Source organism: Plectropomus leopardus, chromosome 21, assembly GCF_026936395.1.
Source record: "Plectropomus leopardus strain MGB_pleo_1.0 chromosome 21, ASM2693639v1, whole genome shotgun sequence".
Taxonomy (NCBI): Eukaryota; Metazoa; Chordata; class Actinopteri; order Perciformes; family Serranidae; genus Plectropomus; species Plectropomus leopardus.
The window spans coordinates 13,011,558-13,038,875 of NC_142196.1; the positions used below are offsets into that span (position 1 = coordinate 13,011,558).

Sequence of the window (27,318 nt, forward strand, 5' to 3'; positions counted from 1 at the left end):
GAGCAGGGAAAATAGCTTTGGTGCTCACTCTCCACAATCGCTACTGCAAGCCAAAATCTACTGAGAGGTACTTCAAATATTTTTAGAGCTGCAGCAATGTTTTAAATTTTCTTTTTAAAAAAGGCACATTCTGAAAGGTGTTTCCAAAAGTGCATAATTACTAGTATCTGGTTGTTGACCAATGTCAAACAAATTCCAGCCGTTGAAGTGGTTCAGTAGCTTTGCCAATCATGCATTCCTCCTTTGTCACTCACACACACACACACACACACAATAAACTTTAAAAGATTTTTTTGGCATTTTTCCTTGCCTTTTAAATAGGCCAGCGGATTGATAATGTGAAAGGGGGAGAGAAAGGGGATGACATGCAGCAAAGAACCGCAAGCTGGAATTGAACCCACAGTCACTGTGGCAAGGACACTACCTAAATATGTGGAGCGCCTGCCTTATCCACTGAGCCACTGGACTTTCCTACTCCACACTGTCTATTTTCTAAAATGAAAAAGTCCAGAAAAAAAAACCAAATTGTTTGCACTAGCGACAAAAGTTCAATTTTGGACTTAAAAATTGGGTGGATGTTACCCTAAATTGAACATTATATGAAAGTTATTTTTGGTTTTGAATTCAATAAATTTTTTGTATGATGATTTTTCTACCTGGCTGAGGTGCTGCTGAACAGTTATAAGGTGGATAACTCAGATGTTGAGGTAGGTTGCTTATTTATTTATTTACTTTAAGATTTTTTTTTGGCTCCATGATGATAAAACACTGATAGTCTGAAAGGGGGAAAGAGGGGGGATGATGTGCAGTAAAGGACCCAAGCTGGAATTGAACCCACAGTGGTGAGGACATGGGGCAGCTGCTTTACTACCTGAGCCACCAGGTGGGCTCAGGATCTACAGACAATTTGTGCATTTCTGCAGAATTTGTGGCATATTGAACCAGTTTTTTATTGAAATTTCTACAAGCAAGTCAGTGCATTCAGTGGGTTGTTTTAGAGTCATTAGGATCTGTTAATGTATTGTGACAATATGCAACAGTTTGTTGAGAATTTTTAAAATGTACTTTGAATACTTAAGCATTTTTAATAGCAAGTACTCCAGTAATTTAAATCAAGTAATAATTTTGCCTCAGAAACGTTCGCTTGTTTTGTATTAATATTTGACCAGAAGTATCCCAGCTAGCAGGGAACATTCCCGCAACATCTGCTAACCTTACTTACAGGTTGCAAAAATGTTTTAAAGAAAACAATTTAATCTAATGTTCAAAGAACGTTTCAAGGATGTTTAGCATTTCCAATAATGTTCCTGTAAGGTTCATACTCACTTAGACGTAACGTTTTAACTGCAACATTCAGGTGACAGATCACAGAATAATTCCCACAATGTTACATGAGAACAAATGGACAACATTTTCAAAGCAACATTCAGAAAATGTTATTGAGGACTGAGATAACAGACCTTTTTTAGTTGAAATGTTATGTAATGTCATATGTTAACAATCAATAAATGAAAAAGAAAAATGTAATTTTTGAGGTTTATAAAGAATGAACTTTAAGAAGAACATTCTGGGAATATAAAGAAAACATTACTAAAACATTGCATTGGTTGCACTGTATAATTCTCAGAACGTGTTAAAAACCACAAGTTGCTAGCTGGGTATACTTCGAGAGAGTAGTGTACTTTGTCCACCTCAGCTCTTAGATATAAAATAATGACCATAAAATGGGAAGTGGGACATTACAGCGTCAACTGTCTGTACGAGCAGGAACATCATGTGATTTAAACACAACTTCACATAACTTGACCTAACTCCAAAGCCAGACCTGTTTCCACAGCGCTGCACTTGTCGGCATCAGACCAAGACCTAAGTCCACTGAACGCCACACCAGCACTGCTGTGACAGCCCAGTAACTGTCTTTTTCCTCGTGCATTATCAAACTGATCTGCGGCTGCAGCCCCACGAGTTGTGTTTACCTCTTTCAGCTCCTTCTCTATCTGCATGGCCCTCAGGACTATGGCCCCACGAACCGCGTACTCGACTTTCTTCACATTGGGGTTCATGTTGTCCAAAGTTAGCACCTTGCCCCTGCACGGGACCCCGTTTACTGCCTGCTGGGACATGTTTGGTATGTCTCGCGCACTCCGTCACACCGGGCTGGATATCTGAAACAAAAAGGAAGATTTAGAAACATAAAGACTGCAAGTGTGTACGAGCATATAACGTTTTTCAGTTCTTACCAGATGTTCAGCTGGGGCCGTGGAGTAGGAGTCAGTTTGGCTCGTGTGTTTACTCGCAGGATCCTCTTGGCTGTAACTGACAGTTGAGCCTCCCAGTGTTCGTATTCCCACCCGGCTGACACGCCTTCCCTCGCCTCGGCTCTCGGTTGGCTGGATCACTTCACTGACTTGTCTCAGGCTTCAGTGTGCCAAATGACGCCTTTAAGTGCTATCGGAAAAATGTAACTTCTAAGGGCCCTTCGCGTACAACACAGTGACGTTTAAAACTTCAGCCCTTTGCAACCTGAAGAAGACTATATAGTTTTAATATTTTGATGCCATTCTTAAGTATTTTTTGGGAGTATCTGTACTTTACCTTTTTACTTTTACTTTTTTTTTTTTTTTTACATTTCTGTCAACTTTTACTCCACTACATTTAATGTATACTTTTAATCTGATTCATTTCCCCTAAGCAATTTAGTTACTTATACAAAATCATGACAGAAGGGGGGAGGAGGAGATGACAGACTAATGAAGGAATGGGGGGTAGGAAAAATTAGATTTTTTACTTTAAATGCTGTAAATTGTAAAAAAAATAATATATATATATATATATATATATATTTATTTTTTCATTTTTAAGGCAAAGAACATATTACAAAATTATTATTATTATTATTATATTATATTATTATCAATTGGGTTTTTTTTCCATCCACTAGATACATTTTGCTGCAATAAAAATGAATGACATGAACTGAACAGACTGACAGCTATCTTAGATGATACAGATATTCACAAAGTTTTCTTTTTGGTACATAACTTGAGGTTGAAAAAAGTTAATAAATTGCAATATATCGCAATATATTTTATCACAATACTCAGCATATCGCAACATGTTTAAAATTGCATGTTGTGACATAAGTATCACGATAACATCATATTATTGGGTCTCTGGTGATTTCATTCCATCCCTCCTAGAGGATTTCACATTGCAGCTTCCTAAAACTTTTCCAGGTTAGATCTATTTCAGTGTTTATTGTTCAGTAGGTTTTTAACAGGAGGTTAATTAACTGCAGAGGTTTCTTCCTCTCCTAAACAAACGGACTCGCTGATTCAAATCAGTAATGACACTGAATAAAGCAGTTTTCCTTTATAAAATGTCAGTGTTTTTACAACACTCTTTTTGTGGAGGGGCCTTCAACTATGGTGGCAGACACAAAAGCGCAAATGGTCCTCTCTGGACTACTGTAGAAACATGGCAGTGCAATATGGTGATCTCTTTAGATGACCCACTCCCTGTATAAACAGCTAATTCTGAAGTAACAAAACCATGATTCTTATTTTAAGGTGATAGTACACTAAAGCAAATACATTATACTCCTTTCTGCCAAAATATCCACCTAAATCTTACACACCAGATTTTTAATAGTTGATAATCATTACAGCTCTAATATAAAAAAACGTGCTGCGTTCTAGCTGATTTTATGCCCCTTGGAGGCAGCCAAACAACATAGTAATAACCAATAAAGTGGCAAATTTGTACAGCTGAAGGCTCAAGTTGTGTTGGAGTAAAATAACATCCCATAACATGAAAACTGAGAGGCTTTACCTTTAGAGCTTATGTGACACAGAAGGGTGTTTCTTATAACACTGCTCCCACGTGTAGCCTTGGTCTCGCAAGGAATCATGGGGCGGCATATTTTGTTGTGGATCCTTAATCTATCATGTGCCCTGCATTAAGAACAAGAGGCTTTTAGAGAAAGATCCTTAGATTGCAAAGGTTAATGCACATTTTCTTCAATTTGCTACATTGTTAATCTAATTTGGTTGACAAAAATAGACTTAACTGTAGCTCACACCCAAACAGACGGTGAGACAAGACTCAGAAACAGTGCTGGAATGAAGATGTGGGAGCAACAAAGGGAATCACATTGCTCCCAGAAGAGCCACAGAGGGGGACAATAGGGCAGGATTTCAAAGAGGATAGACGCTGTTCTGCATAAATCTTCCTTTGCGTGTCTTTTGTTTGGGCGACGTAAAGACAGCCACAGAATTAGCCATATGCGTGTGAGAAGGAAAGAGTGTGACACTGAGAACCCCCCAGATGTCTTGGAAAGGGCTTGGGAAAGACATTTGATATCCCAAACTAAAACGGGTTTACGTACAAGCATGTGATGGCCCGGTGACCTCCGTGTGTCATGCATATTTTGGCAGCATCACGCCAGTCTGTTCCGTTAGGCCTACACCTAATTTTAAAAAGACAGATTGACATTGCATAATAGATGATAATATTTAAAACAGCTCTCTCTTTGTTGCTCAGTAGCCTTGACTCACAGTCAAAACATATCTGAACATAAGCAGGTTCCATTTTTAACACACTCCATGCACAGCTGTTACCAAAGCCACATAAAACATGTGCAGTGTTGAAATCTGTGTGTGTGTGTGTGTGTGTGTGTGTGTGTGTGTGTGGAGGTAAGGATAGATATGAAATTCTGCTAAACGGAAAATCAACCACAAGTTTTTATGTTAAAATAATCTGAAGCAAGGGCCTTAAACAGTTCTAGCTGCATGTAATACTTTTATAATTTGAGTGTACTTGAGTGTTTACAGTGTGTATCATGTGATGTCTTGACAGGTGGATCAGAACGTACTGTGACACTGGAGATGTGCGGAAAGCCAGTGACCACATGATGTAACAGGAAAAGGCATTGGTAGTGTGTAAAAAGTGCAACTGCTCACCACAAGAGGGAGACATTGTTAACTTGAGGTAATCAAGGCAGTCCACAGAGAACAGTCAGCGTCTTGTCTCCTTCTCTAACCATGAGGCCATCGTTTGACCTTAAAATGGCATCCATCCAAGCCCCCAAAACTTAGGTACCATATGCAGGGTTGAAAATACAGGCAGAGGAGGGAGTCTCCACAGAAAAAAACAACATGTCACACACTTAAAGTGAGTCATCAGTGATAATTGACAGGGATAACTTCTGTGACAGTCATTGTTTTTAGAAAAATCCTGCACAGTGTATGTTTACAAGGTTCCTACAGCTTAAGGCAAGTGGGATTTAAGGCATTTTAAGGCTTTTTTTAATGCCAAAGAAAGACCAATTTGATGATAAAAAAACAGAAACCTACATCAATTCCAAAAGGTTAGGGACAATTTTATCCAAATACTTGAAACCTGAAACATAAAACATGTTTTTTTGGGTGATGTAGTGACATAATGTAGGAGGCATTTAGTTTGTTGTTGTCGTTGTTGTTTTAAAGGTAGCATTTACTTCAAAATTTTCAATGCAATGTTAGAAAAATAACAATTTGTAAAATCCTCCCTCCCATTTTTTAGCATTTTTAAGGGTTCAGAGAGACTGATTTAAGACATTTAATACCAATTAAGGCCTTCTTCTTGGGTTAATGAATTCAATGCCATTTTTAAGGATCTGCAGGAACACTGCTTTAGGTTACAATATGATGTTTCTGTAAAAACACGTTTATCTAATACTCTCCATTAAAAGTTACATGATGCAGGACTTTCCTAAAAAAAAACACACTATGTATAGATTCATCCAAAATAATCTCTCTCAATCATCACTTAGGATCCACTATCTGCAGACACCGTGCCCTCTGCCTGTATTTTCATCTTATTTTGTTGTGTTTGGGAGGTTTCTGGGCACAGCGCTCAGGTGAGATAGCAACCAGTGGACATTAAGCAACACACATCCAAGAGGAAGCTACGAAAATCGCAGACACAGCTCTGCATAGCGTACCTTTAAATGATGCCCAGGGAAATAAACAGTCATCATGCCCAGATCCATTAAATTAATCATCTTGCATACATGAAAATACAAAAATCATTAGTGAAAACATTTTTTTATGTTTTGTTTTTCTTAACAGGGCTCAGTAAAAATCACTAACAAAACTGAATTGCAAATCAGAAATTAGAGTGCACTGACTGCACATCAAGTTGGAGTCCATGTCTGATGGATCATTTCATCCCACTGCTCATCAACCGTACATGTGAGACTTTGTGCAAGCATTGCAAACCTATATCAAACCTGCCACCTAAAGAAGGCACCAACCTTTGACAAATGATCATATGACAAGTTTACTTGCTTTGACAATAAAACTATATCTCATCTCTTTGATAAATATCTTGCTGTCACGCTGAAAATATTGAACTGTACACCGTCAACCATTTCCAGTATCAGATAGAATAAATAGTTTCCATTCAGAGGGTAGAAAAATAGAAATACTGACAGAAAAATAGTATTCTAGAAGCGATAATGATGGGCTGACAAAACTATCAACTGATTTAAATATAGATGATCTCACTTTCTTTTAGAGACAAACAATTAATTTACAAATTGCACCATTACAAATGTTGAAATATAGGCTTTTCTGTGCGCTGGAAAAAAGTAACAAAAAGAAATCTGCTGTACATTTTCAGTCCAAAAAAAAAAAAAAAAATCAAAAAAGGGAGGAAACCATCCTTCTTTTCATCTTTGTGTAAATGTAAATCCAGAGTAGCTATACTGAAACTATCATGACCAAGCAATCTCCCAATCAACGGGAAAAAAACCCCCAAAAATGGCTTAGAATGTTAATGTGTGCAAATGTAGATCATGTAACCTTCATAGCACTCAGTAAAATAAACTTCAACCTCAATTTTAAATTCAAAACAAATCATCTTGAAATGCTATTCAATTTCATTCAGCTTTACCTGGATAACTCAACTTTTACACGATTCCAAGGCTTTTCGATGAAAAGAAGATGAATCTACAGTTAAATTGAGTGGTGTAGCAAGAGATAAATAAAGTAAAGAACAAAGTCTGAGGGGAGTAAATCTTTGTGTGTGTGATTGCTAAACTGGAATCTGTAGTTCTCCTCAAAGACACTAGATGGACACCTGATGATATCCAACAGGTCATGCAGTCGCTAAATACGAGGGAGCTATGATGACCTTTAGTGTAAAGTGTGTGTTGAATTGATTGAAAAAAGACAATCAAAGGGGAAATAAGCACAAAGATTGCACTTCAGTTCAGTAAAATGCAGCACCGATCAAACCCTCGTTGGCAGGTGGCCTTAACTTACATTCTTCAATAATTCATTTCAAGCTTGTCTGTTTTAACAGGACTTTGCCACTTTGGAGTGTAAACTGCTCAACTTCTTTACTCAGTAGGCAGTGTGTATATGTGTGAGTGTGAGTGTGTTGTGTGTTTTAGTCTACATTAGTCCACAGCAAGGCTCCTTATTGTTAGACTGGTCCTCCTCAGGTGCTCTGAGTTTCAGCAGCGGAGGGTCTCCACTGGCTGGGGTGAAGTACACTTGGCTTGGGGAGGCTGCCTCCTCTGCATTGGGGGACACTTGGAGCTCTGGCTGCGCCTGGGTGGGTGTCACCTCGACCACTGCAGCAGATGGCTCCTCCTCTAAGGAAGGGGCCAGCGGTGGTGGAGGTGCTGGGTACTTGTTGAGCTTGGCAGCTGCCCGCTGGCGTTTCAGGTCAGCCAGGGTGTGGTGTGATTTCTCCCGAGTCATACTGTCGGCCCCCTCTCCCTCTGCAGACCCACACCCTAATCCGGCTCCTGACGCAGGGCTGAGCTGGTAGGAGGCGCTGCGCTCCATGAGACCTCCACCACTCCACAGCTCTCCAGGTACAGAAGAGGCCAGAGAGGGAGAGGTCCCTCCGTTACCAAGGCTGGACATAATTTTCCTGTCTGCAGCCTCCAGTTCCTCTAAACGTGATGTGGCTCCACCACCGGCAACCTGAAACAATACACAACATCTGAAGTAGTTTCATCATCTTCAACTCTGTGAACTGTGACAAAAAATAATGAGACAACGCTGAGCTGGTTCACCATGGTGGCATGCTGGTGCAGCTCATTGTCTGTTTGTCTGTCCTCGTCGTCGTCCTGTGGCTCTGGCTGTCGGCCGCGCTCCTGCCACACCATGGCCTCTTTGTGGTGCTCCCTCCGGTACAGGCTAGAGCGCTCATTCACACTGACACGACGTACCACCTTACTGTAGTGACACATGGGAGACAGGGGGAAAAGTAAAACACTAAACTACTATAACTTTATATGTCTCACCCTCGGGCCTTACATCGCCTCTCACCCTCTGCTGCCAGTACTAGAGGCTCGTCTTTGCAGCGTGCCCTTCTGCCGGTCCTGGCTCTTCATGATGGCATCATGTTTGTGCTTCAGGTCCATCAGTTTGGCTCTGACCTCTTCATCCATACACACGTCTGAAAAGCAAAGGTTAGATATTAAAGTGTATTAAAGGAAAGATGCTATAATTAAGAAATGGGTCAGGATAATTAGTCCCTATTTTAACACAGGCTGTCAAAGTTATGGCAGGGGATTAGCATTACATCATTAAAAGGTGAAAGGTACTGTCATTTAGATAATTTTGCTAGAAGGCAATACAGGACCAAAAAGGTTTTCTGGTCCTACCCAGAGGTGTCTCCTCCAGGACAGACTTGGTGTTTAAACTGGCTCCATGGGCCACCAACAGTTCCACCATTTGTATCTTTGGAAGAAATACAAACAACGGTATTGATGGGTCATTACAGAAAAGTGGGTGTCTAATGTTTTGGTTTGTATGCAGCACTTACTTGTCCCCAGCAGGAGGCAGCGTGTAGTGGCGTCCAGCCATCAGAGTCCTTCACCTCCACCTGAGCTCTGTGCTCAAGCAACAGTTCTGCCACGGACACATAGCCGTTAGCAGACGCTATATGGAGCTGGGGAGACATTCAGCATAAATCGTTTAAGTGTTGACCTAGGTGGAGGCACCAAAAAAATTACGGTTTAACCTCAAGTCTTATTTCCATCGTTAGAAAAAACACCAAATATAAAATACAACGTCCAAATGCATTCATAAAAAGATATAAAACTGAATTGGAGTCCTTAATAAAAAGGATGTTGCTGTATTTCATTATCTACTGCAAATTAAAACTTCATTTATACTCTGGATTTATACTCCTTCTTTGGCCTTCCCATCAGCATCTCACTGCTGACTAAAATCACTTTGTTTGATACAAATTTATAAAAATTTAAGGGGGAAAATTTCATACTTCTGAGAGGATAAAAAACAGCTTACCAGAATGGAAGCAATTTCTAAAAGCTACGTTTGTGTTTTCTCTGTTCAAGTTCCTGAATGAAAATAAGCCAAAATACAAAGCTCCAACCAATCATTCTATTCAAATTTTCAGACCATTTCCAGCCCTTAAATTGTTGGTACAGCTTTAACATTTCGGTTCCTTATTCAAAAATTTGTGAATGTATCCTTGGGTCACAATAAGGTTAAAAATCCCCAGCCAGAAACATTGTGATTTATAATTTCTTAAATGTCTTTATGTCCCTCTGTCTCACCAGAGTTGTGCCATTAGCGTCCTGTGCGTTCAAGTCTGCTCCGCTTTGAACCAGAGCCCGAATGTCAGCCAGCATGGCCATCTCTTTGGCTCCTCGACATTCATCTATCCGGTCCTGAGTTATCCCTGCACACACAAACACACACACAAAAAAGAGGACAAGTGATAGCTGTTAGGACACAGACACTTAGAGCCTGAGCGTAAAGCTGTCAAGACATTTGTTTTCATTTTGCTTTGGAACTGGGACACGATTTTAAATGTAACAGACAAATGAGGGAGCTTTGTTAAACTTGTTATTAAAACATGACATTTTAATAACAAGAGGAAGACATAACTTTCAAATAAATACTATTAAAAAAAAACGACAACAATTTCCAAAAATTTCAATAACAGGTTTGATTTGTTTCATCTTACTGACCCTGCTCAGCCATAACCATCTCCAGCAGCTCAAGGGTGGCCTCATCCTCACAGAGGTCATAGGGCATGTTGCCATCCGCATTTACAGCCAGCAGGTCCGCCCCACTAGAAGCACGCGTACACACACAGGCACAAAACAAGCACGCAAAGACAATTGGATTAGAGTGACACACAGTGACACTCCCTGATGTACTCAGCCACTCAGGAATATTCACACACTTGAAAAGTGTTTTCAAAGTCAAGCTGCAGCCATATTTGCATTGTTTATGTAAACTAGTCTCCAAGTCAAGAAGGTGCTCAGTCAGTTTATACTTTGGTCATGAAAAAAACTGATACAGTTGAGACAAAACTCCACAATATATCATCTTATTCATTACAATACTTTTTTGACCCTTAGACAGCAGCTATGGTATAACGGATGCGTAAATGTGGGGCTGAAATTTGTGGTAAAACTCACGCCTGAATCAGGAGCTGCACCAATCCAGTGTGTCCACAGGTGGCAGCAGCATGCAGCGGTGTCCACAGCTCACTGTCACAGGCATTCACACAGGCACCGGCGTCCAGCAGGCACTGCACAATCTCCACAAAGTCATCAATGCAGCACTGAAAGGAGAGGGCAGATGTAGATATGTGTACAAATATTAATACAAATGAATGCAAAGGAAAGTACAGACAAAGCACAAAACAGGTTCAGACGATGATAGAAAACTTAAACTATACAAACATAAAGAGAAATGGATGCATCTATGCATAATTATGTATGGCGACAAATATACTGGCTTGAGTAATAGAAACATTTTGTATGCATGGCCCAACCCTCTGCTGTGTAAACATCAAGTTTCCCAAGGGGACGAGCAAAGTCAACTGCTATAGTAAAGGATTCTCTGTGCTCACAAATAACCCACTCATGAATTTATAGCAGCATGTTTTCACTTTAAGAGAAGTAAACGGCACAGAGAGCAAAATAGAAAGGGAGAGAAAGTGGCCATCTGAATAGCAAAGATCTGTGTGTATCTTTAGTTTTGTTTTTTTCAAGGTCTTTACAAACAAAACAGGAATCTTATGATGGCTTCCTCGAAATCCGACGGTTCAGGAAAGGAATGTAAGCCTTAGCAAGTTGCCCTCACTCTTCAGAACACCGGCCCTAAAACTCAAACGGTGGGAACGAATCAGTGTGTTCATGTAAACTCACTTAAGATAAGTTACGGTTCAGACAAAATAAAAGCAAACAGAACTTAGTGTGCTCAGAGCTGTGACCGCACACGACATAAACACACTCACTGCGCAAAAGGTGACCTGCCTTGTTAAGTGAAGTCACAAAATGATGGCGTAAAACTGTAGGAAACCTCATCCCATCTACTTGCAAGGATGTTAATTACATAACACTTTAAGAATTTCTTTTAGGTGATGTGGAAAACTTAGTTTGGACAATTAAACTTGTATGGTTTATCAACTTAAAAACTTGTGTTCATATTTATTGCTATTAAGTATTTCATTACCATATTTACTAACACACATTTTTAGGTTGATTCCTCATAGAAAAAATAAGTTTTTCACATTATTTATGAGTAACTTTAAAGTGGTCAACGGCCTTAATGCTGACAGTGGTGGATGTAAAGCATAGGGTTGGGGGATATGCTTAAGTTTTGCAACCAGCCACTGACAGCCCAACGTTTCACAACCTCTCTTTTAGTCTAATAAACAAAATAGTCATAAAAAGAAATATTCTTTTAATCTTTTTATTCTGATCTTTCACTGACTTGCCTTATTACCTTGTTAGCTCGTAAAACATGCTTCATTCAAAGTCCCCATGTTGTACAGGGTAGTGACAGCTAGCAGGCAGAGGATCCTGTGCTCGGAGCATCCCAGCCAGAAACAAAACATGAGTGTTGTTGGTTTGGCTATAATAATCAGTGTGACATTAATTTGAGAGATATTTTGTAAATTATTTAAAAAAAAAACAGATGTTACCAATTATTTTGAGGTTTTACAATGCAATGTCAGAAAAAAAGATTTATAAAGTCCGACTTCACTTCTTAGCATTTTATGTTTAAAGGACTGGTTAAGACATTTTATTGACAATTAAGGTTTTATTTTTAGATTAATAAATTCAATGCATGTCAAAACTTTTTAAGAATCTGAGGGAACCCTACACATAAGTTGCAAAGGGGGAAAAATTTTGATCCCGTCATCATATCAGTGGCTTAGTTGTGCATTCTAGTGATCGTAATTGGTACTGTTTGCATGTGGGAGGCAAGTAGGTGATTGTTTACTTGTTACTGCACTTGTTAGTCCCATAACCAGGTGTGTGTATGCGTGTGTTTACCTGATGTAGAGCTGTCAGTCCATCCTCATTGACCAGATCTGGACTAACACCATTGTTAAGCAGCTCCCTCACTAGAAGAAGCACAAGCATATACACATGCGGCATTACGACCACCTGGGCAGTCATTTCCAAATGTTCATCATAACACTTGGCACATATCTGTCTGCCCTAATTACATAAAGAAATTATACCAAGACCGCGTTTGCTAACAATAAACTTACAAGATTCACTACTATAAATAGCCTCCATCCTGCGGCTGACAATACGGACATTGAATACATAATGACTTTCATACTAGTACAATTAAAGAGTGACGTATCCAGTATAAATTATGCACGAATCACTTCCTTTGAATCGCATTTTACAGAGCACCATGCCACCTACTGAGAAGTGCTTAGGCCACAGGAAAGGCCGACAGCAACCCAACACAAAAAAGCCAGATGCAGAGGTCAGTATCGCTTTGAGAGTGGAGCTGCTTTCACAGGTTAAAAGACTTCGTTAGCCTACGCAGGATGTTCATCTGATGTCACTGGTCGTCCTATCTTGAGTTGACCAAAAATACTTATGCTTGACTGATTTGTTTCTGATTCAGTAAAGCGTAGTCTTAAATCTCTTCAAATTTAAGGCTTCTAACATGACTTTTCAGTGAAAGTGTGTGTGTGTGTGTGTGTGTGTGTGTGTGTGTGTGTGTGTGTGTGTGTGTGTGTGTGCGTGTGTGTTTCTACCAACCTTCCTCCAGGTCATTGCGTGCTGCTGCATCTAGCAGGGTGATGGCTTTAGGAAATGAAACTTTGGTGGTGCGTGCCTTCTTCTTATCAGCTTTGGCCCTTGACCCTCGTGCTGCATCCTTCTCCATCTGCGCCCAAGCCTTTAGCTGCTGGGTGCGCCGCTTCTGGGCGTGCTTCAGTCGTTCAGTGGCACTCAGACGGCCGACCGTGGCCATCTCAGCCAGCAGCTCGCTGTGCTCTGCTGCCATGCTGCCACAATACTATGAACTGTCAAGGTGGCTTCGCTTCTCTGTTCCTGTTTGTTCTCTTAGTCCAAAAGGATATTAAATATAAAAGCTTTAGGATTCTGAATGTCTTATATACCTCTCTTATGCCCCTTAAAGAGGCCCCTCTGTAAGGCCAAACAGGCCTACGTTAGGGCCTGTGGGAGAGCACTAACAGATTCTGCAGTTTATCTGTAAATATATGAACATAAATCCAAGCAAGCAGCAAAAATATCCAAAGTGTGATGAAACTGAAAAACTTATGTTGTGCAATCAGGTGATGGATATTTCCATGATTTCAGAAAATAAGCAACAAGTACAACTGTTGCAATGTCTCTTTCCCATCTTTCAGGTGATAACAACTCTTATCGTGCCATGGATAAAAGGAGAGAGAAAGATGTCCAAAAAATTATCATCCAAGCTGTGAACTGTAACCAACTGTTCATCCTTCCGTCCATATCAACTGCTGGTATCTTCACCAATGATCCAGTGAGGGAAAGAGAAACAGAGAAAAGGTGGAGCTATATTAGGCAGAGTCAAACTATTGTCCAGGTTGGATGCTCCATCCACGTGTCTAATCCAAGGTGCTGGTGTCTGTGTCCACACTTTGGATCCAATAAATGGGCAAGTCTTTGAGAATCCATAGTGAGAAACTGGTGGCAGTAAACAACAAATCCACAAGGTAGGAATAACTGGCAAGTTTAAGCAGCAACAACAAAAATAGGTATTCACACAAGGGCGACTTTAGTTAATGCAGTTACAGGATTCAAGTGTCCTGTCTTGAGTGGAGACTATTCCAAAGTCAACTTGTTGTTGTTGGTGTACTGTTTGGCAGGTCTTCATAAGACGTGAGCTGGGAGCAAAGGTTTCGGTGATTCATCCCTCATCGACATTGTCTTCTGTCTACAACTCTAGGCAAGGAGAGAGGAGGAAACAAGGCAGGGAGAGAAAATGTGAGTGCTGTGTTACGGTATAACGTAGGCATGCTGCTCTCCTAATCCTGTTATCTTTAACCCCTGAGCTCCTTCCCCCTACTCCCTCCTCTCCCACTCCTCTCCCGAAGGAAACCTGAGACAGTGGGACGCTTTTCATTAATGATTGACACACCCTGCAGCCCAACACACACTTTGGTGCTACTGACATACACACAAGACCATACTGAGAGATGGATGTAGCGGAGAAGCAGTTAAATAGCTGATATGTGACATGTTTCAGTGCAAGTACAAACCCTGGCAACCTCGGTCAGCATGATCGCTCTCATTACCTTTCGTTAACTTCCCAGGTGAGTTACATGGCTCACACACACTCGGCTCTTTCCAGGCTACTCATTTATTATTTAGGCCATGGCCTGTGAGCGCTGAGAGGAAGGTCAACTAGAGGCACTCAGTGAGATAGAGAGAGTGACTGACAAGACAGTAGTCCGCGGCCACAGAGCCACTGCAGCAAGCCGCTATCCACCTGAGGAGATGGGAGTTGGGTAGACCACAGCGCTCCACAGATCAGCCGATTACACTGCAAACAGATGCTGGTTGCACTTATAGGGTTCCAATGAGGTGAAAGGAGTACATTTAAAGCTTTAAAAGAATACTTTATCCCCAAAATTACCATTTGTTCATCAATTACTCTCTTGTTAATGATGGCTTACAATTGATCGCTAAAACATTGGTATAGGAGACAGTAACCATGAATAAATTCAGTAGTTACAAAGTATACATCCTTTCTAAATGGTGAGTTACTAAAAAGTACTATAACATACGACACACTATTATTACTTGAATAACATGCAGTACAGAAAGCCATAAAGAGAGAGACCTACCACACACAGTTTCCATGAGGCCAAATCCCTCGCCTACTAAATCTCAGAACTACTTGCCTTGGGGACAGACAGACTTTTGTCATTTGTTCCTTTACAATGCTTTCCTACTATTTTTGGAATACCTAACCTCTTACCCTTTGTCACAAGCTACAATGTAAGGATTTCCTTAGCTTGAGGCAATAAGCTTAACTCTCCGCCATAGACTGCACGACATGGATCACTCACTCAAACAATACACACATGAACATGGACTTGGAAAGCACAGGATTGAGATTCAGATGATGAATGTAAGGTTCATTTATAATGTCACTGATGCATGAGGCGACTTACTTCAACCTGTCTTCCTCCCACAGGAAAGAAAGCGTGTGTGTCCAAAGTCCATGTTCTTGTTAAAAGGTCAACAGGCCATATAGAGTCTGTAGCCTTACCTGTTATGGTGTTTTCAACCAGAGTTAACAAATGAAAAAGGGAACCTGTTTTGTGGCATTTTAAGGGGCTTTAAAGGGTGAAAGGATTTGAAATATGGAAAATCCCCGCTGGAACTTAACTGCTGTATTAGTAGGATAATGCCAGACACAATCTAAAAGATCAGTGGAATAAAGTTTCCAATCTTAACTGTAGGTATTGTGTGGCTCACAAAGGAAACTCACTTTTCAAAGAATTAATTCCCATAAAGCTGCATTTGACTCATATTTCAGATGACTCAGACTTCGTATAGAGTAACAAAATTTAGTTTAGAGTTAATTTCATTTGCAGCAGTGAAAAACGGCCTCCAAACCAACCCAGGCATAAACAACAAAAACACAGACTGGTCCATCTGCATGTTACTATACAGCTGCTTGATTCATCTGTTTCTCTTTTTGATTCGTGCAAATCAGAAGAAACAATAAATGTTTACATTCTTGCGAACAAGACTCTTCCAAAATTCCTTTTATTGTTTGACTGAAGTCCATGAACATTTCACATGAACAGCCTTCAACAAACAAGCCGTAATAAAGGCTCTTTCAGCTTCAATTTGATGACAGTGCACATCTCAGGGGCAGGAATTTTAAACATACAGGCCTCCAGTGTGATGACCTTGCTCTTTCACAGCATGTCTGATTTGAATTTTTATCATCACTATAATTTGATATATTACCAAGCACTGACAATGAAGGCAGCATTCATTAGAAATCATTAATGTTCCATTAGAAGTGAATTTGATTTCTGTGTTTAAATCTAAAAATAAACTCACTATAAACTGACATTAATGTAGAAAACAGCTTGGAGACTAAAGTGTGTTCCATAGACAACTACTGTCTTTTCCATTGCCTCTTTCTAATTGTCCTTTAGCACCAACCACTGATCATATGATCATGACAAACCGGTTTACTGTGTTGCCACCCTCACCCAAAACATACGGCCTCATCTGACTGCTGATAGTGCTGTGACTCTTAGCCTGCACACTTCACTGTAACGTTCATGTGTTGCACAGTCAGACACAGAAATCCAACTTACCTCAAAATCTTAGATCTGTAAAGGGATTATACAGCTTTTTCTAGGATGTTAATGGCAGTGCTACTACTTCTGTGTAATGTTGGATAAGAGACTTTTTAGAATTCCTTCAAAACAGGAAAACAAAGTGAAACTTTGGTTGGTTTAAAGTTATTTAAAGATGTAACTATGTATCAGGATGTTCCCAAGGACAGCAACAATTGATTGTGATTGAAGTGATTGATGCTTGGCCAAGACTCATAAAAGCAATCTCCTGGCATCTTTTAGCCTCCCACTGCTCCACCTGAGGACACACATTACACATGTGCGGGGTGGCAAGCTCGGTTTGAACAGAGTCTTCTTTATTGAGTGCAAAAACCAAAAGCAATTAGGGTCTCTCCAATTTCTTTTATTTATTTATCTAAAAGGCGAGATAGTCATTTATGGAAGAAATCCAATTATAATTTGAAACGGTTTCAAGCACTGTTCAATCCTTAAAATCAATCACCAAATTAAAATTCAAGTGTGAAAGGATTTCCAGCACCCATACCACTGTTCTGCCTTTAAAAGCCATAGACTCCATCAAGTGTTTCTAAATGGACCACAATAGACCATGCAGAAGTACTGCGAGCAAGCTAAGGGAGATCACACCTGTTGATATGCCGGTATATTAGACATACAATCAGCTTTTCAGAATGTGGGTCTATAAAATAATTTGATGGGTCTTTGGTTGGGCAAGTGACAACACTATTTGGACTCATAATCACATCGGGCTACTATAAGGTTAAATAGGGAAAACAAGCTGTTATGAGACATGTGCTTACATATGAGCCAGCTTTGACACATACACACATGCAAAGTCACACTTACACACATACTCTCATTTTCCACCCGATACATTTACATGCAAATACACACACTCAGGGCACAGCACAATGTCTCCTGATTAGCTGCCTTGGCAGAGCAAGCCACACAACTCAAATTTTGTCCAAAGCCAATCAGTGCAGGGTATCAGGGGAATAGAGCTGAGGCGGAGGCTTAGACAGTACGATGTTTACTGGCTAGTTCAGGTACATTAAAGACAAATCAGGTCCCACTGAGAGCACAGGTCCAAATAAACAGACTTATTTGTTGTTTGACTGTTGGGTACACCCAGTCCCACAATCCAGACATCACCTTCATAATGGGAGTACACCAGCTCTGCTTTCACACAATATAGTAAAGAATAAAATATACTACTAATATTTTTTTCCCTTGAAATTCCTGAAACAGGGTTCAGCCACTGTCTCAACCACATTTAATAAACATTTGCTAAAGGCATTTTAAAAAGTTTTGTGTTGGAGTTTGTTATATTCCACATTCTAAATATTGAAAGGATGATTTCATTTTAATTGTAAATGAATACCAGTTCCAAATATCGGTTATCGGTCTCATTAAATACTAATTATCAGTATCAGTATTGGCCTTGAAAAACATCTATCAGTAAACGCTTATTATACACAATACTATTTAAATGTATCCAAACATGAAATTAGTTTCAGATTCTTTCTAAGTGCTATCTGCTATGTGTATGGAAATGATTTAACTGCCATTAGGCCAAAAACTGAGTTTAAGAGAATGGAAAGGGGTTAAATGATATGGGGAAACATTTTTTTATGGTAGTATAGTCAAGAACAAATATATTAAAATGGAAAAAACAGGCAATATGTACAAGCTGAGACTTGAGCTGACAACTACTTAAAGACAGGCTTGGTTACCCTTGTGTATCTGTTCAACACTCCTACTGTGTACAAAAGTCTTGTTGTACAACTGGATGTCAGTCATCACTCCTCTTTCTTCTCTCCTCGCTGAACTCTGTCTGTGTAAACCAATACTTTACACAAGTGTTTACATCAAAAGTGCCATTTGTTCCTATTTTTAATTTTACCATCTCTTAACTATAACCTTTCAGTTCACTGACATTTAGCTTTAGGGCCTGGGAGTGCAGACAAGCCTGAAAGTGGACTAATGGAGTTGGAGATGATAGTTATCATTTGGGCATAACTAAAAAAAAATAAAGCCAGGTTGTGTTTAAAAAGAAAGGGGGAAAAAAGCAAAACGCTTCAAGATCCTCTCAGCATGAGATCGCTGTCTTTGGACTGACAGACAAGCAGCTCAGTCAGTCTCAGCCTGTTGTCTGACACTAATCAGCCTACTGTACTGGACAAACCACTAGCAAGAGTGAACCATAAACAGCTACCACCATTTCTGGGTACATTTAGCTTGGTCGTGGTCAAAGGTACACAACACAATATCATGTTATAATATTTCCAGCACAATTGTTTTTTGCAAAATAGAGTTAAAAAAGGAAAAAAAATGAAATCAGTTGCTTAGAATCAAAAAGAAAATAGTTTTCTTTTCTAAATCTGGAATTTTGCTGCAAATGTTCAACAAAAAAAGAAGGCTGAAATTCATTACAGATGAGGTCGAAATAGCTATTTCTACACCAAGACCAACAATACATTCAGCTTTATTATTAACAAATTAACTGACTTACCACATGTTTACATATCCATACATAAGGATGACAAATAATTATTTTGGAGGAAAGTAACAAAATTAACTCAATAGTAAGTGGAAAAAATACAGCAAAAATGGTAGTTTCTTTGTGATATTGTGACCTTACCTCATTCATTCTGATTGTGTCTTGCAAATTTAGCTCTTATTTGTATCCTAAAAGGTCGACTGAGAACTTGTGGTTTGCCATCAGTGGATGCAGCCACCTAAGCTAGCATTTCATTAGTCTCTTGTAAATTAAGCCCCTGCACAAATGCAGAATGGGGAATTTGCTGGTGGCTAAACTGTGTAAGAGCCTTGTGATTCTCTGAGTCAGGCAAAGCCCAGACAGACGGGAAAAGACGAGGTGAGATCACCAATATTGTAAAAACTCTGGCATGGCAGCAGATGTACACTGAGAAATAGGACTGAACATTTGGTGTGTTTGCAAAAATGTCCCCTGCATCAATTCGACATTTGTTGACTTTTTCCACCTAATGATCTAACAGGAAGGGCTGTCTACAGCTAGTGAGGAACATAAACTTTCATTCAACAACTGGAATGAATAGACCAGTATGAACACTCACACACAAACTGAAGCTCATACATTCATCAGGTGGGTGGTACCTAAGTGTAAATGCTTGTGACTGAACTTACAAGAACATAACACACAGCTAAAGCTCAGCCTTTAAAATCTGGCTGCAATGGAAAAAGGCAAACATCGCTTTGTGCTTCATTGATGGTTTGCCATCATGGAATGACATTGCTCAGCTGTTGTGTATGACCACCAGCCCAGTGTGCAGTTTGACGTGACCTGCTGGACCTGCCTGTTGATCGAAACAAACAATGCTGAGTCAATGCAGCTTGATGATTCTGGATTCTGCTATCTGAACTAATGCCAGGTGACCTAAACTGCCTGCCTAATATTCAGAAAGGTTTTTATCTGGTACTGTGCACCCTAAAATTAATTTATAAAGGAAGTAGAGCTGAAATGGTTTGTCAATTATTTGATCAGCTGCATTCTGACATTTTATAGACCAAAACAGTTAATCAGTACCCCTTTTTACACAAAGATTGAGCTATAGGGCCGCTGCAAAGTCCCTTCTTTACACTGCCTTTGCATTTATACACCAAATGAAACAACAGCAGTATCATGCCACTAAAGTTAGGGATGCACAATAATACTGGCAAGTGATTGATATCGGCAGATATTGGCTTTAAAATTACATATCTGAACAGGCCAACATACTGATTTCTGCAGACATTAGAAACCAATATTTTTTTTAATCATTTTTAACTGACAAAGTACACTTTGTAAGTTGTATAAAACATCAACCCACAGTTGAAGTATTTTTCTTATTGTATAAATGAATATTACATATAGTGAAAAGCATTGCATTATAAGTCTTAATTTCCTGTTGGGCCATCAAATTAAGAGTATGCATTATATGATGTTAATTGCAATACAGAAGAGACTTCAATATTACTAAAATTAGGTGGGAATAAAAGTGGATTTATCAATATTGGTATTGGTTATCAGCAAAATGAGTGGTTGAACATCGACATATCAGATACCAGCAAAAAAATATCATGCATCCCTAACTCCAGTGTGTGGTTTAGACAGCATGCTGGCATGGCAGAATCAAAAAGGCATGAACTTTGACACAACAGCATCGGCCTCTAGCGTTACTTATAACATACATGTTGGCAGTACTTTCTAAACAATAACAATGGCATAACAGGACAATAACAATCATTTACCGTCCCCTTTAAATGGTGCCTGATTTGTCCTCTCCTTGACGTCTTCAAAACGTAACACCCGTTCTGCCCATGGTCACGTCCTGCTTGCTGTCCCTTTTACACAGATGCCGAATTGGCACTGTTACTACCTCCCTTACTGGCCTAAAGGTGAGACAACTCTGTTGCCACAATCATAACTTTTATACAGAGCAGCGAGATGGCATAATGGCGCAATATTCCCACCTTGAACAGGCACTGTTAAAGGGGCTAAAGAGTTGAGAAAATAATCTGCACATTAGTTTCAGCCCTTGTGGGAAGAACAGAATGCAAATGACTGCAAAGAGAGCGGGAGGGGGGGATCTACTGGAGAAGAGGTGGGCACATTAAATCCTGTCATGTGTAGTGGTTGAGCTGCTACACATAATCACTCCGCAATCTCAGTAATGCCACAGAGAAGAGGGAGTAGGGAGAGAGCAAGGGGCCATGGGAGAAACAGAGAGAGCGTGCATGTATGATGGAGATATAAAGTAGATATATTGACAAACAGACAAAGAGTTGCTGCTTTTTTTGGAGAACAGGATATGCAGTGACAGGGCAAGAGGATGTGGAGGAAAGAATGTGAACGAGATTGAGGAGAGTATGAGGAAAAGGAGGAAGGATGGGGAGGAGGCAGACTAACCTACGTTAACTCCTCTGACTGCGTCAAGCAGGAAGTAGGGTTGTGCCAGGCACAGAGTTGGAGAAAAAATAGATATAAAGAATCTTTAAATGGTGCCAACAGGATATGATGATATATATTACATCCGCCTGTAGAATCTCACACATCTAAACAAGCACACGTAATGGCAAAGAAATGCCCCAGTTAGAAAAGACAGAAACACAAGTGGGAGTTTATGCACAAGAAAAGGAATGCAACAGAGCGCCAAACCTTTGCAAGTACAGTTTGACCTTTTAAGAACTTCTTTAGTCATTTGACCTGTTGGACTAATCTTATCACAAAGAAAAAAAACTATATTAGGATGACAAGGAAATTGTTTATAATGATTAACTCAAGTTACCCCCTAGGTTCAGGTCTTTGTCCTCCTGCAGTATCTAGTAAAGTGCTCATTCAGTTGAGATAACCTATTGTTGCACTGGACGATGCACACCTTGGATCCAAATTCTATGCAACATCACAAAGGTTACAGTCTATTAAAGAACTTCTTGATCTTTTAAGACTCTGTGTGTCTGTGTGTGTGTGTGTATGTGTGTTGTCAATCAAGGGGCCTACAAGCTTATCTTAGCCTATATTGTGAAACCTGCAAATATTTGACCATACATTCCAAGGAAAATCTATTCAAGAAGTACTTTGACCACACGTTGACATACTTGTGAACAAGACCAGCATGGCTGACTTGACAAGAACAGAAAGCTCTGAGTTTATTTATTTAGGTTAATAAGTTGGTAATGTAGCGTTAGTCAACAAAAATCAGTGAACTGCAATATATCTTGGAGTCAGCGATCATCAGAGGGAAAAACATTTGGATGGAAAAATGCATTGATCTGAATAAGATATCAGTTCAATTATCAACAAGCCAATATTAACAATGCAAAGTGAAACTATCAAAACATATCATTATCTGTAAGTTAAGCCATTACTTTGAAATCCAATTTCACCATTATCATCCAAGCACCCCTTCCTTACTCAACATTCAGACACCGCCAGCAGCATAGTATTAGGCAGATAATAGCAAGCAACCAAGAAAAACACTAAAAAAAATGATTACCTACTGATGATTGCATGTTGATGCCGGCTCCTAAATTAATTTAAATTAAATCAAATCAAAATTGTATCATGGCAGACTTTTGAAGCTTGTGGTTTGCAACCCTGGAAAACAAAGACCAGGAAAAAAAATGATTGTTTTCCCCTTGAGGCAACATATCTCTAGAAGATTGAGATTGCTATAATTTTCATTAATGATAAGTCTACTTGTTATTTTCATTATCAAAGAATGATTGGCATTTTTGCTGGATAAATGACTGTAATTATGAATAATATATCTTTGGAAGAATAATGCATACACCTAAGAAAAATTTTCCCTGAATTATTGAGATTATTATATGAGTTAAGACAAAAACTTTAATGGAAAAAACTGCTCTTGTTTTGTTGATAATAATCTTGTAAATTCTCATCTTGCCTTTAGCAAATGTATAATCAGAACTGAGACGTTCAACATCATATACAGCAAGTTACCAGCAACTTTTTTTATAAAGTCAAATGAAAAGTTACATAAAAAATGAATAAATAAAAATAGCTCCCTGTGGCTTTAGAAAGTAAAAGTTCCTCCCATGCTGCACCTTTTCATTAATTCATTTTATTGGCGATCATTAAAATAAAACGTCCATACAGATAATCCTCAAAATGCTAAATATATAATCCAATAATCACCCAGGTCGATAATCTGTCGACCCCTATCCTACAGTATCGTTTTGCTCACCAACCCACCTTGACACTTCAGCGTGAGCTGCAGCTTGTACTATAAAAGCATTTGTAGATTCATGTCAGCCTATGTAGCCTATCTGATATCAAGATTCTGCACTTGCCATATCACAAAACTGCAGACATACTGAAAAATCTTAGGCCAACATAGATTTGCTGTTTTAGCAAAGCTGTAATGTGGATATGCATCTATACATTAGTCTCGTTATTAAGATATAAACAAAGAATACAGACAAACACCAAAAAAGTCTGAACAAATATGAGCCTGTGGACTTAAATCAATATTTAGTGTGAATCACGGAATCTTACAAAAAGGTAGCTAAAACAAATATAATAAGCTTTGGACGTGTCTTGAATGCACCCTGATGTAAATAAACCAGAAGTTTAGTATTATAAATCTCAAATTGTCTGCACAAGGACGTTCAAGACATGCTAAGTGGAAAAGGAGGTCACACTAAAACTTGCAACTTCAACCTGTTAAAGTCGTTTTATTCTGAAATATTTGTGTTTTTAATGCCGAATACAGATTTCCTGTATGTTGTGATTATATTTTTGTAACAAGACTACAGGGAAATCAATATTTATGACTGTTGTAACCTTGCAAAATAAAGTTTAAGGTGGCCTAAGACTTTTACACAGTATTGGATTTCAAAGAAAATATAAATTACTACATTTAAGAGAAACTATTTACTATAACAGTGAGGTATACAATCACTGTAAATGGCCAGTAAAAAGCTTAAACAGCCGCATCGGAAGCGCCTGCTGTGTTGTCCCATACTGTGCAGGATTAACTGTGAGCAGCAGATTAGCTAACCTGCCTAGCGGTCCACAGACAGGCTCAACAGGTGGCTAGTCTGACAGGTAACGTAAGCACTTCATTTAAGCTACCTGGCTTCATTCATCGCGTCCAGGTGCAGATAAAGTCAACACCGGCGAGCTTATCCTCACTTTGTAGACGCTATATTCTTAAAAAACGGCGCGACGCAACGAAAAAGTCGGCTGACTTTGATGTTGTGTCATGCTAGCGTCACCTTAGCCTGAGGTTAGCTTACTTTTCAGTTACACGACATTCATGAATTAAATGTTACGTCGCCTCGGCAGCAACTAATACTAGTTTACACAAGTTAAACCGAGCAGGTTGTACAATATCGACGTAAAAGTGATAGAAAACAGCGTGTCGACATCTTACCTGTTGACTTGAGTGACAGTAGTAGCTCCTGCGGCTGTGAAACTGAATCAGCTGCTGTGCCCTGCTCCTGCTCCAGCCAGCCCTCAGGGGAAATGCTTCACCATAACAACCGGACCTGCGCCCTCTCCTCCCGCAGGACTCACTCCACCAGACGGCGACAAAGCTGCGGTACAGATCTGCAGGCTGTGTTTATATCGCATTTAAAGTCCATTAATAGTTAACTTCGAAACCTGGAGCGACATCACTTCTCCTGTATTGCTTTCAGATGCCTTTTACAAATATAACCTTTGAACTCTGAGCAAATTGGTGAAATTACTTTTAAAGATAAAAGTAATAAACATGGGAAAAGAGACAATAAGCAGAATTGAATTGTTCGACAAACTGCAAGATATTAGTAGATAAAGAAAAATAGGCTATTTTTTTTTTTTTAATAATTCTTTTTAAAAAAGCTAGGTTTTTTTTTTTTTAAGGAAAAATGTGTAGGGGAAAACGAAAAAAGCTAGGGGTGAAACTATATTTATTATGATCATTATTAGATATTTAAAATTATGTCACAGAATTATTGTAATTCTTAGTCTTGAGTCTTTGTTCTGTTGTATTTGTCACATTACTTTCTTTCTTTCTTTAACCAAACTAATTTTAAGCTATAAAAAAATACTTTTTACTAATTCCTTGCTCATTTTTTGGTTAACTTCTTCTTCTCATTTCTCATTGATTCCTCTCCACGTTTTAAAAGAAATCAAGCCAATTTGCTTGGGTTTCAAAAGATTCAATTTGAGGTATTAATTAAAAAAAAACAACTAAACATTTCTGGCTGAGTGTTAGTTTATCTATTGTATTTTTATGTAGCTATGGACCTATTTCTGAATCCTTAATAAAGTCATTATTGTTATTATAGTGGTCCAAGATCAGGGAGGAGATTTTTCCCTTTCCTGGTATATCGCTGGCATATCAAACACTAGCGTAACACGTGGGTATTTAAAAGAAAATCTGTAAGAGACACACATATACAAACTTCAGTCCAATTATCAGACATTACACAGGATAGGCCACTTTGGTGTGAGGGGAATCAATGATTATTTGACATGTATTCAACATAAATCTGTAGCAGCAGTAGACAGAAGGAAAGAAACTTATGTGAGGTGAATGTGAGGAGAGGAAAAAGACTATTTCTGAGCAGACTTAGACTTTTGTATAAAAATTGTGCTTTATAATATTTAAATGAGAGTGGCTGTAATACTGTAAATTGTGTGACAACACTGACCTGTAATCCCCATTTTTAAGTGCTCACGAGTAAAGAGACGAAACAAGTAAATGTGACATACCATTGTACAAAAGCACCCTAAACTTGTTTAATGTAAAGGGTGTGTTTGGGTGCATAATGTGTTTGTCAGAGAGTTCATGTCAGCTGGTTTGTCAAACATGAATGCGCTTCAGTCTTTTCATAATAAACTGTCAGGGTGTGTTTGCCCTATACTTGACTACATATTCAATACAAGCCTGGACACATGCTCCTTTAACATTCTCATAATTAAAGATTAGTTTAACAATGTCAACCAACTGTAGAGCATTTTTTTAGTAGCTGTATTAGTCTGACTGGTTTCGGAATCCAAAGGAAGCAGAATCAGCTGCTAATATCTCGAAACATTCAGACAGTGATGACCCTGTGATCTGCTGACCCCTGCAGTGAACTAGCCAACCAACAGCAGTGACACTTTGCAGAGATGCAGTGAGAAAAAGCTCTGGAAGATACAATGCCATCATTTTACAATACTTAAAACCTAGAAACATTTTCATGAAATGTTACCTTGTGATATCAATCAAAAGATTAAAGAAAACTAGTAGTCAGCTTTTTTTTTTTTCTTAAAATGTCTAATTTGTTCCAGGCAGATTTATGCATAGTTCTGGTTTTACGTGTTTGGATTTTCAGATATCCATCTCTGATGTGTCTGCATTTACTACAACAGAATGGAAGTAAATGGAATCTAATTTTTGGTGCTCACAATATTTGAATTTAACAGTGATGCATCTTTTCAGAAACTGCGTCCAGATAACTTATATTTATCTACAGAGTTTGCGTGTAACTGTGCTCATTGGAACTTCTTTCCATTAAAGAAATTATTTCTATGAGAACTTTTGAAAAATGATTTTTTAAAATAATGTGCGTTTAAATTCTGTGAGTACCTCCTTTATACTGCATTGGTGTCAGAGAAAGATTCAAAGACTAACAGATTTTTTTTTTTTAAATTTCCACAATTTGAACAAAATTGCTGAATAAATCCGCACAATGGAGCCAAATACATTGTGCAAGATGCAGATGCTTCTGCCTGTAAATGTCACTTAACTTTACAAACAAAAATTAAGAAACTTCAATGCAGGTTTTCAATACCCACAATAAGTCCTATGGTGTATATTATAATACTTTATCAAGCTACACATTTCTGGTGGCATCTACTCCAAATCCTTTAGCTCTATCTGATGCAGTGAATGTTTTGTGCACTGTCCAATTGAATTAAACTAAATAATAATAAAATAAAAAACTTATATATAAAATTCCTGCTGAAATGAAGCTGTGACAGCGAAATGAAAACTTCCTCTTACTTTCTCTATTATAAACTTCATTCCTCCTCTCGATCTCAGTGTCAGGATACATCTCAGGGCAGTTTAAGAGGGATTTGTCTGGACACAATCAGCCTATGTGAACAAGCCTCGTCCTGGATGCTGTCCTATTCATATGGCTTCCCATTCTTCTCATGCGTGGCTCACTAAT

General features: G+C 38.9%; 2 protein-coding genes across 2 annotated transcripts in view; both read right to left on the bottom strand.

The window, feature by feature from the left end:
• Positions 1 to 2,401, bottom strand: part of LOC121960414 (alanine aminotransferase 2-like) — a 67,519-nt gene extending 65,118 nt beyond the window's left edge. Inside the window, exons 1-2 of the mRNA XM_042510082.2 lie at positions 2,241 to 2,401; positions 1,977 to 2,165 (exon numbers count right to left, since the gene is read on the bottom strand). Of these exons, the coding sequence (XP_042366016.2) occupies positions 1,977 to 2,123 (147 nt within the window). The 5' untranslated portion in view covers positions 2,124 to 2,165; positions 2,241 to 2,401. The remainder of the gene's footprint in view (positions 1 to 1,976; positions 2,166 to 2,240) is intronic.
• Positions 2,402 to 6,020: 3,619 nt separating this feature from the next.
• Positions 6,021 to 24,706, bottom strand: ppp1r16a (protein phosphatase 1, regulatory subunit 16A). Its single transcript, XM_042510079.2, has 11 exons — positions 24,549 to 24,706; positions 13,055 to 14,227; positions 12,326 to 12,396; positions 10,457 to 10,602; positions 10,001 to 10,104; positions 9,584 to 9,708; positions 8,827 to 8,952; positions 8,666 to 8,741; positions 8,328 to 8,457; positions 8,072 to 8,234; positions 6,021 to 7,979 (listed from the first exon to the last, which is right to left on the bottom strand). The coding sequence occupies exons 2-11, from the start codon at positions 13,299 to 13,301 to the stop codon at positions 7,440 to 7,442; spliced, it is 1,728 nt and encodes a 575-aa protein (XP_042366013.2). The 5' UTR covers positions 13,302 to 14,227; positions 24,549 to 24,706; the 3' UTR covers positions 6,021 to 7,439.
• Between the last annotated feature and the right edge of the window lie 2,612 nt (positions 24,707 to 27,318).